Raw genomic sequence first — 11357 nt, 5'->3', positions numbered from 1 at the left:
AAAAACTTTTGAGGAACAGGTTAATTAAGAAATAATAAGTATTTCAAATAAGAACTATGGCTTCTATGGTTTGATTGACATTTGCACTTCAAAAGAATAACTTTTGAATAACATGTTTAATAAAGAACAAGAACTACTATAAATAGGATCTATGGATTTCTAGGGTTTACTATTGGATTCATTTAGTTCACTAATAGGAACTAGTTGGGTTCTTAAGTTGGATGTGTCTATATGCAGCAAGTATTAGCAGGTCTGTTACTATGGTTTTTCATAAGCATCATATCAAAGGATGGTTATCAAGAGGGTTCCATAAGTTAGCTATTAGGGTTTACTATGGTTTCACATTTGCTTCACTAAGTGATCACTAATGGTTTCTAAACTAGGTGGCTTATTACTTCCTAAGTAGGGTTTAGTTGAATAGGAGCATGTGATGTGAATTACTATACAAGATTGGTATAATGGTGAATCACAATGGTTCTACTAGGATAAGATACTTGATATTGATTCAATGGTGTGATACTAAGAATGATGGTTAATGGTGATATATGAAAGTAACAAGCTAGGGGTTATACCTAGGTGGCACTAACTGGTGATATAAGGTTTATTCAAAAATAAAGACATGAAATGATGATTTCATGTGAAGTGGTTTTGCTATATTTTAGTAGGTCATGATCATGCATTCATTTGTTTCTTACTAGGTTCTATAGGTATAGGTGAAGTTTATATGCTCATATGGGGTAAACAACTAGGGTTTTAGAATTGAAACTAATGTGGAATGATCACTACTAGGAATAACCTTACTGCCGACACACAGATTTGGCTATCCCCGACGATAACCTCGCCGGTGGTAATGGGCTACCCGGCGTTTTTGTATTCGCCGGTGGTAAGATGAAAGTACCCCTGGCGCTTTGCCCTACTCCCATAGCTATTCGCCGGCGGTATCAGTTTTTGCAAATAAAAAAAAGCAGGGGGAGCGGGGCATCTGCAGCGCCAGGCCATGCTGTGTAAGTTACAAAAACATCCAGACTGTGTGCAAGTTACAAAAACGTCCAGACGTAAAACTAATACAACCAGGAACTACAACTTTACATCAAAGACCCTGAAAAGAAAAGCAAAAGCGATCAAGTCCTAGATCCCGCCGCCGCATGCCGCCGCCTGCTCGACGACGACGGCCATCTCCTGGCCTTGTTACATTCTTCATCTTCTCACACCATGCTTTTTTAGTTCAGGTTTGATGAGTTGTTGCCTTCTCTTCTTTGAGGGATCACTGTTTACCAGTTGTGGTTGGATTCGAGTACAAAAAAGTAGAACACTCCATTACGAAAAGCCAATTTATAAGAATCAAATACCTCTTTGAATATACCATCTAATCAGGTCATATCCAAAGAATGTACAGAGCTACAGAAAATAAGGAAAAAAATTAAATAAACTAATTGTAATTGGTAACTTAGCATCTCTGACCACAAATGTGCCCTCCTTGGCCTCCATGGTATCATCAAAACTTCTGCAGGTGCCAATGCAATGTTTCGTTCAGTTTTGTGCCAGCATTAATGTTAGAGAGTATTGCATAATTTGGAAACTTGTAACATCAAATCTAAAATGCCGATAAAAACTCTGTTTTATGCAGACGTGCTATAGTGAGATTACTAAGTATGACCTGAACATACTACACAAAATATATGTTGTGAATTCAATCAATGGTACAACCTATTAATAAGTCTAGACTTCAGAAGTTGACCCATAAAATCAATCAATCTTTCGATGGAGAAGCTAAATAGCACACTCTGTACTTTCCAGCAAGTTGTAAAACAACAAATACATGTCAGATAGGCGTGATAATGGTCAAGCAGGCTGACACACATAACCAAATTTCATAGCTGATCAAGAAGCCATGTTTTCTAATCTTACGTTCTGCAGTCTATGAATCTAAGTGGGTGTCTAGGTTGGGGCCCTCAGACAGTAGGAAACCAATTGCAATGAAGCCTAATGACCCTGCAAAGGCGGACAACCAGCTTCCATTGTGCAAATATCTGGGCTCTGGTGTGAGTGCTGATTATAATCAATTTCCTACAAACTGGACTAAAATAATCCGCAGTCTGCCAGAACTTGTTTTTTTTTGCATATTTCTAGCATCAGAAGTTGTAAACTTCAGCTTGATCAAATAGATGTAGTTAAGTCAGTGATCATCGTCGAAGAAGATTCATCTAGGAGTCCATCCTTGCCTCTGTAGAGAAAAGTTACCAAATCAGTAAACAGGAACTGTGAAATCAACGTTGAGCACTAAGCAGCAGGCTAGGAACTTCCTTCACATCCTCTGCATGATCTGTACAGAAGGTGCAGAGAGGATCTTGGAAGGGTGCGAGGAACAATGAGGCATCGTTGATGGAGGCAAACAACCGTGATACCCAGCGATCGGAACAATGATGTGTCGTTGATGGAGGCAAACAACCGTGATACGCCACTATAAGAACACAAGCACTGCTACTGACTACTATCATGGTTTGCATGAGGTGGACTTGTGCATTTGCTGGTTTCCTAACCAAGCAGACCAGGGGAAAACGTATACGCGCATCTCATGATTCTTGAACACGAACACTTTGTTACGAACATGCACATATAATATTTAGAGAAGCGCAACAACAAACAGAGGAAGATTTCAATCCAACTTGAATTCTACTGGATTGAGGATTTCGATCTATGGTGTGCACGCACGTAGCCATAAAGTATTTACATGCCATGGTTTCATGTCAAGAGAGAACTTCCACACAAGATTGAGTAGTAAAAACGTTCTCGGATAATTACATGTACCAACCAATTAAGATCTAGTTATACTTGTGCTAACAAATTAAACCTGACTGCATTGTTATACTCTCAGTGAGTATGTACTGATTCTCCTGATAAAAACAATGGAAGGAAATCATGAAGCTATGCCTATGTAGTCAAGCTCGACGGAGCCTAGCCACAGCGTTCCGTTCCTCTCGGTCACCTCGCTAAGCGTGACGCCCTTGGCTGCCGTGAGCTCCTCCACCTCCACGCCATTGGCGTCAAGGCGGACTCCCACCAGATGCTTCACCGGAGCCGTGGTCGCGTCCGGGCGCGCCTTCTCCTGGTTCAGAGCCACCCAGTAGCCGCCCTTCCCGTCACGCCTCACGTTGTCCGGATATCCCGGCAGATCGGCGAGTAGTTCATAGCGGCCAGCCTTTGTTCCTTGCAGATAGTACTTATGCGCCTGGCACGGCACGGTGTGCGCCACGACGACATGTGTCCCGTCGTGGCTCACCGCCACCCCGTTAGGGTATGGCAGATCGTCCTTCAGTACGGTGACCTGCTTCGTCTTCGCATCGTACTTCAGCAGCCTCCCGGTGGCGTCCGCGTTCATCATGATCTCCGTGTTGAACCTGTAAATTCAGTAGGGTGATTCAGTTACAGCTATGCAGATCGAGTCGTCAAATTTATCTTAGCATGCAGGAAGGATGATCTACGTTTGTGTATTCGACTATTCGAAAAATATATACCTTCGCGGGTAATTGACGCTGCTGTCGGTGAAGTAAACGTCGCCGGTGGCCTGATCGACGTCGATACCGTTGACGAAGTTGAAGGGAACGCCGCCGGCTCCCGTGGCGAGCACCTCGGCCTCGCCGCCGTCGGCGCCGACCCTCATGATCCCCTTGTATGCGTCGGCAATGTAGAGGTCGCCGGATTTGCGGTGGAAGGCGAGCCCGAGCGGGCGCCCGCACAAGCTCTCCGTCTCCTCCGACGGCGCCACGGGCGCGGTGCACATGGCCAGCTTCCGGTAGTTGGCGTGGTGCGCGAAGGTGGTCCAGCCGACGGCGCTGCCGCCCCACCTGAGGACGCGGCCGTCGGAGACGCCGGCGTAGGGGCCGCTGCCACGCGCGTCGAAGGCCAGACTCTCGGCGCCGGTCACGCCGGTGGGAAGGAGGAGGCGGAAGCTCCACTCCGTGGGGCGGGTCTTGATCTCTGCTGCCGCACACGACGGGACGAGGGAGACGGCGAGGAAGCCGACGAGAAGGAGGAGCCAGGTGCTCGAGAAGCCGCCGCGGCGCCTCATGATTTCGTTTCGCGTGGTTTGCGAACTCGGGATGTTTTTGGCTGCGATGTTGAAGCTCGTGGGTTTCTGGGCAGGTCGTTGCTGCCATTATAAAGGCGCCATAGGCGGTAGGCGGTGTTCATAATTAAGAGCTGTACTCGATTTTGTTCTTGTTTTGATGGAGAGTTGTAATCGGTTAGTCGCACAGCGGTAGAAAGTTTATTGGAAGGTCGGTGGATCAGAGCCGTTGATTTGCGATCGTATGGACATGCTATAGTGATATTACTAAATATGACCTGAACAAACTACGTAGTATGCAAAATATATGTTGTGAATGCAATCAATGGTCCGGCGGTAGGTACCGCCGCCTACACCGGATCTCGGCGCTCCTGCCTGGCTCGCGCAGAGGCACGTGCGGGACATGCACCCGGAGGTGGTGGCTGAGTCGCCAGCCACCGCCTGGCAGGTGCACGTCCCGCCAGCCGTCGCACGACGTCCAGTTCGTGTGCATGAGCCGTGCCACCTCGACGATCAGCGACACCCTGTTCGTCCGCTCCGCCTTCTTGGTGCCACTGCCGGATGCCTCGGAGTCGTGCTTCTTCTTTCCCATGGTTATGCGGTGGCGCACAGCGGTGAGGGGTGGGAGTGGAGATGTCGGTGGTGCGGCCAATGGCAGGGACGACGCTGGTCAACTTTTAAGGCCATGCGCGCGGGACACGATGCTATTGATGGCGACGTAGAAGCTCAGCCGCCGCCCGCCAGTGCGCGTGCAGAAGAGGCAACCACGATATTAATAGTGAAGGCTGCGTCGCAGACGCGAAAGCGATGACTGTCGAAGCATCCCAGACGCAATTATGCGTCACGTTTGCGTCTGTGCGGACGGCTCGGTCACTATGCGTCGGGTCACTGACATAGTTCCTGATGCATTTTTTGCAGACTGACAAAGGGGACAAGCTATGGTGTGCACTTTGCTGGTGCATGCGGACTAATGCGGTATAGCAGTCTACGCGGAGTAACGACGGAGGGGACCGAGCTCTCCATTTCTCATCGATCAGCTAGGCAGCTAGCTACTTGCGAAGTTGCGATCGATCAGCTAGCTAGCTAGCTATAGCAGTCTACGCGGACTAATGCGGGATGACGCGGGATTAAGGAGTGTCCCGCGCTACTTATAGCGGTTTGTTGCGGCAAGGTGCGAACGACCGCAATCGTAACACAGTCCCGCGTCGCTCTGTAGTAGTCAACCGCAACCCGCCCCGCTTGCAACCTGAGTACAACCTATTAATAAGTCCAGGCCCATACACTACAGGAATGGCCGGAGACACGACGGCCAGAGTGTACGCCGACGGCCAAATGTCGGGGCCGTCGACGTACGGCCTCGCCGGGGCAGCTCGGAACGCCGGCCATCGACGTAGACATACCGTCGGCGTAGAGGTTGCTACGCCGAGGGCTGCCGTTGGCGTCTACCTGGCCCTCGGCGTAGGCACCAGCACAGCTCCTGTTCCAGCCGTGACGCGACGGCGCGCTCACAGCGTCAGGTAAGACGCCGAGGGCAACCCTCGGCATAGGGCATGCCCCTCCTATGCCGACGGCAACCCTCAGCATATGTTTTTTTTCTTTATTTTTTTCTCTTTCATATTACTTTATATTATGTTTCTATTATTTATTTACTAGTCTGAATTATGTAAAAATTGTTCTATTTTTTAAGAATTGGTAGATGACATATGTAGGTCCCACGAGTGACGCTATTCGCACATGGGTTAACCGGAGCCAGTAGGCCCAACATCTGCTATCGATGTACATATGTCCTAAAACAAAGGAAAAGGTCCATTGCTAACCCTAACCCTAACCGAGGCCATTTCCGCCCTAGGTTTCCCGCTTCTGCGGGCCAACTTTCTATTTTGTGAAAATTTTGGCAAACCACCCGTTCCTCAAAGACGGGCCTACGAGTCCACGAGCTCAGGACAGGAGTACTAGACTCTTGACTCCACCAGGTGCTGCTACAGTGATAGGGCGTATAGTTCCATCAGAGCAGCAGAGACAAACTGTGATAGGGCATCCCCTTCAGGCGTATAGGATGCACATTCATTCTTCTTCTTGACTCCGGTCTTCACGGGGACCCAATAATAATTCTCTCCCCCATTCCCCATCCACTTCAAATTTGGGTTCTTCCAGTTCCAGGACATGGTGACAGCAGGATCTGGGCTCCACGGAACACCTGGGCTGTGAGCATTAGGTCCCTCCCTATAGGGGTAGATCTGCGGAGTCCCCGCCCTAGGGTTTCCCAAGATACAGACCATCGGAGCGCCGGAATCGCTGGAAAACTTGCATCTGTCCCTAACATATGTGTACAAGTGCGATGTAAGATTTGGCTAACCTTGCATGTACCCGGCGTTGACGATTTCCGCATACATGGGCTAGCACTTGGTAAAATCCAAGATCTGTATGCGGAAACTCCTGTCACGGCTCAAACAGAGCCTATTCTATGGTAAAGTATGCCCAACCTATGATTTCCATATACATATGTCCTAAACAAACCAAAACAAGTAAAAAAAGTCCATTGGTAAACCCTTGCACGGAGAAAGCTATAGGGGTAGATCTGCGGGTTCCCCGCCCTAGGGTTTCCCAAGATACAGATCACCGGAGCGTCGAAATCGCTGGAAAACTTGCATATACCCCTAACTTATGTGTACAAGTGTGATGTAAGGTTTGGCTAACTTTGCATGTATCCGACGTTGACGATTTCCGCAAACATGGGCTAGCACTTGGTAAAATCTAGGATCTATATGTGGAAACTCCCGCCACGGCTCGAACAGAGCCTATTTTATGGTAAAGTATGTACAACCTATGGTTTCCATGTACATATATCCTAAAAAAACCAAAACAAGTAAAAAGTCCATTGGTAAACTTTCGCACGGAGAAAGCTATAGGGGTAGATCTGCGGGGTCCCCGCCCTAGGGTTTCCCAAGATACAGATCACCGGAGCCTCGGAATCGCTGGAAAACTTGCATTTGCCCCTAACATATGTGTACAAGTGTGATGTATGGTTTGGCTAACATTGCATGTACCCGGCGTTGATGATTTCCGCATACATGGGCTAGCACTTGGTAAAATCCAGGATCTGTATGTGGAAACTCCCGCCACGGCTCAAACGGAGCCTATTTTATGGTAAAGTATGCCCAACCTATGGTTTCCATGTACATATGTCCTAAACTAACCAAAACAAGTAAAAATGCCCATTGGTAAACCCTCGCACGGAGAAAGCTATAGGGGTAGATCTGTGGGGTCCCCGTCCTAGGGTTTCCCAAGATACAGATCACCGGAGCGTCGGAATCGCTGAAAAACTTGCATATGCCCCTAACATATGTGTACAAGTGTTATGTAAGGTTTGGCTAACATTGCATGTACCCGACGTTGACGATTTCCGCATACATGGGCTAGCACTTGGTAAAATCCAGGATATGTATGTGGAAACTCCCGCCACGGCTCAAACGGAGCCTATTTTATGGTAAAGTATGCCCAACCTATGGTTTACATGTACATATGTCCTAAAAAACCAAAACAAGTAAAAAATTCCATTGGTAAACCCTCGCACGGAGAAAGCTATAGGGGTAGATCTGTGGGGTCCTCGCACGGCCATACCGCATGTCCCAATGGTCCCGTTTTGCACAGTTGGCAAAGTAAACGAAGTCTAAAAGTCACGCGGAGCCGCGTGGCGTCATTTTATGTGTCCTAGTAACCACTGCAAAAGACGGAATTGGGATACGGCAATTATCTTGAAAAACCCTTCACGAATAGGGCTATCACGTCCGGAGTTATATGGCTTTTAGGGGAAATGAGTAGGAAACGGCTCGTGGCACGACATAGTTTGTCGGAACGAGGCCATATTTGGAACGTGCGTGTTCCTTAGGATGGTAAGCAAGGCCCCGGTCACGGATTTCCAATCCGACCTACGGGCGACGGTGTTTCCATTTTCGGGGTGCCAGAACAACATTTTTTGTGAAGCAGCTACATGGTGTGCATTTGGGAATTGCGCGAGACCTCCGCGTAGTGGTAGGATAGCTTGTACGCACCACCTATCGCATGCCATATGCGCGTGTTAGCCATCTGGGAATCCCCCCGCTTCCTGCGGTGTCCCGCTGAATCCGCTGGAAACTGACCGGATTTGAACTAGGGACACACTTTCCTTCGGTCAATAAATCCCGGGAAAAATGTTTTTAGGTCTACGACGCGTCATTTTATGTGCTAAATGTTTTCCGTTTAGCGCGTTGGTGGACGGGTGTACCCTTGCGTCCTCGCACGGCCATACCGCATGTCCCGGCGGCTCCGTTTTGCACAGTTGGCAAAGTAAATGAAGTCTAAAAGTCACGGGGATCCGCGTGACGTTATTTTATGTGTCCTAGTAACCACTGCAAAAGACGGAATTGGGGTACGGCAATTATCTTGAAAAACCCTTCACGAATAGGGCTATCACGTCCGGAGTTCTATGGCTTTTAGGGAAAATAAGTAGGAAACAACCCGTGACACCACATAGTTTGTCGGAACGAGGCCATATTTGGCACGTGTGTGGGCCTTACGATGGGTAGCAAGGCCCCTGTCGCGGATTTCCAATCCGACCCACGGGCGACGGTGTTTCCATTTTCGGGGTGCCGGAACGACCTTTTTTTGTGAAGCAGCTACATGGTGTGCATTTGGGAATTGCGCGAGACCTTCTCGCAGTGGTAGGATACCTCCTACGCACCACCTATCGCATGCCATATGCGCACGCTAGCCATCTGGGAATCCCCCCGCTTCCTGCGGTGTCCCGCTGAATCCGTTGGAAACTGACCGGATTTGAACTAGGGCCACACTTTCCTTCGCTCCATAAATCCCGGGAATTTTTTAGGTCTACCACGCGTCATTTTATGTGCTAAATGTTTTCCGTTTAGCGCGTTGGCGGACGGGTGCACCCGCGCGTCCGGTACGGCCATACCGCATGTCCCGGTGGCCCCGTTTTGCACAATTGGCAAAGTAAACGAAGTCAAAAAGTCACGCGGAGCCGTGTGGCGTCATTTTTTGTGTCCTAGTAACCACTGCAAAAGACGGAATTGGGATACGGCAATTATCTTGAAAAAACCTTCACGAATAGGGCTATCACGTCTGGAGTTCTATGGCTTTTAGGGAAAATAAGTAGGAAACGGCCCGTGACACCACATAGTTTGTCGGAACGAGGCCATATTTGGCACGTGCGTGGGCCTTAGGATGGGAAGCATGGCCCCGGTCGCGGATTTCCAATCCGACCCACGGGCGATGGTGTTTCCATTTTCGGGGTGCCGGAACGGCCTTTTTGTGAAGCAGCTACATGGTGTGCATTTTGTAATTGCGCGAGACCTTCGCGCAGTGGTAGGATACCTCCTACGCACCACCTATCGCATGCCATATGCGCGCGCTAGCCATCTGGGAATCCCCCCGCTTCCTGCGGTGTCCCGCCAAATCCGCTGGAAACTGACCGAATTTGAACTAGGGCCACGCTTTCCTTCGCTCAATAAATCCCGGGAGAAATGTTTTTAGGTCTACGACGCGTCATTTTATGTGCTAAATGTTTTCCGTTTAGTGCGTTGGCGTACGGGTCAACTGTCATTGGAGGCCGGTGAAAGGGGTAGATCTGCGGGGCTCCCAGACTAGGGTTTCGTCTACCGGAGGGAATATTGAGGTAATATAGGGTAATTATTTGTACTACATGTTCCAATGACCTAACACAACACTAAGGAAGAGAAAAGTCCATGGGTCAACTACCATTGGAGGCCGGTGAAATGGGTAGATCTGCGGGGCTCCCAGATTAGGGTTTCATCTACCGGAGGGAATATTGAGGTAAGATAGGTTAATTATTGGTATTACATGTTCCTATGACCTAACACAACACAAAGGAAGAGAAAAGTCCATTGGTCAACTGTCAGTAGAGGCCGGTGAAAGGGGTAGATCTACGGGGCTCCCAGATTAGGGTTTCGTCTACCGGAGGGAATATTGATGTAAGATAGGGTAATTATTGATACTACATGTTCCGATGACCTAACAAAACACAAAAAAGAGAAAAGTCCATGGGTCAGCTGTCATCGGAGGTCGGTCAAAGGGGTAGATCTGCGGGGATACCAGATTAGGGTTTCGTCTACCGGAGGAAATATTAAGTTAAGATGGTAATTTTTTTTATGCGCATAGCTTGGGAACGTAGAAGATTAAAACGAATTTGTATGGACCTATATTAATATATTTTATAATATAATTGACATTAAGAAAATTTAAATAAAAAATGAATTGAAAAAGAAAAAAGGGGGTCTATGCCGAGGGCAGCCGTCGGCATAGCCCTGGCCCTCGGCATAGCACGGTCGGCCGGGTCATGTGTTGGTCGAGGCGGACCACGCACACGCCCAACGACCCATCTCCAACCCGCGCCCGAATCCCCTGCCCGCCGCCACGCTCTGTGCTCCTCCCGACCCATCGCCACGCTCGCCGCCACCGGCAACCACCTCCCCGCTGCCCGCTGCTCTCGTCCCGAATCCCATGCTCCCCCTCCACCTCTGCAGCACCTCCCCGCCGGCACCTCCACCTCTCCCGAGCTCCCCTCCACCTCCCCCGGTCTCCCGCGCTGCCGCTAGCAGCAGCCCCTCCTCGTCGCCGCCCCTGCAGCGCGCCGGCCTCCACCTCCACCCCGAGTCCCCGTCCGAGCTGCCCCCTCCTCATCGCCGCCCCTGCAGCGCGCCGGCCTCCAACTGCCGGCCTTCCCCGCCGTCCTCCTCCTCCCCCGAGCCTGCCCCTGGCCAAAGGTATGCATGTTCCTTCTTTTTTACCACTTTTGTATTAATTGTAATAGGATTTGTTGAATAGAATCTAAATAGAAATAGAATAGAAATAGGATAGAATAGAAATAAAATGGAAATGTTGAATGAAAAAAGAAATAGAATATAATTTGTGAATTTGTTCTAATAAAGAAATGGAAATAGAAAAAGAAATAAAATGGAAATAAAAATAGAAATTCAAATGTGAATTTGTTCTAATAATGTGAAATTTGTTTTGATTGAAATATAAATAGGCCATGTCGTGACCACCTCGTCATGAGCACCCCAGCGTGACGATCCTGGATCTTGATGCGCTTCTCGACGGTCACCGACATCGACACTCGGTTGTTGGACTACTTCCTCTACAGCTGAGGGTGACCTAAATTTCCAACTTCTTGATGTTCCGAAGTTTGATGGTACACTTGTTGAAGCCGAGCTACGTGCTCTCGTGCCTCCAGAGAAGCCAACTGGCCATCAATTTGAGGGATATGGTGTGACGC

General features: G+C 48.9%; 1 protein-coding gene across 1 annotated transcript; it reads right to left on the bottom strand.

Annotated features, from left to right (window-relative positions):
* Positions 1–2917: 2917 nt before the first annotated feature.
* Positions 2918–4069, bottom strand: LOC124662375 (protein STRICTOSIDINE SYNTHASE-LIKE 10-like). Its single transcript, XM_047200221.1, has 2 exons — positions 3516–4069; positions 2918–3398 (listed from the first exon to the last, which is right to left on the bottom strand). Exons 1-2 carry the CDS (start codon positions 4067–4069, stop codon positions 2918–2920), a joined length of 1035 nt encoding a protein of 344 aa, XP_047056177.1.
* Between the last annotated feature and the right edge of the window lie 7288 nt (positions 4070–11357).

The sequence above is a fragment of the Lolium rigidum genome, chromosome 6 (assembly GCF_022539505.1).
Source record: "Lolium rigidum isolate FL_2022 chromosome 6, APGP_CSIRO_Lrig_0.1, whole genome shotgun sequence".
Classification (NCBI taxonomy): domain Eukaryota; kingdom Viridiplantae; phylum Streptophyta; class Magnoliopsida; order Poales; family Poaceae; genus Lolium; species Lolium rigidum.
The sequence above is the reverse complement of the archived record's forward strand: the minus strand, read 5'-3'. Positions and strand labels throughout refer to the sequence as shown.

Excerpts from the sequence above, each read along its gene's own strand:
- LOC124662375 (XM_047200221.1), bottom strand. The coding sequence starts at position 4,069 with ATGAGGCGCCGCGGCGGCTTCTCGAGCACCTGGCTCCTCCTTCTCGTC. Across the intron at positions 3,399-3,515 it reads AGCGTCAATTACCCGCGAAG|GTTCAACACGGAGATCATGA; the intron begins GTATATATTTTT and ends CTGAATTTACAG.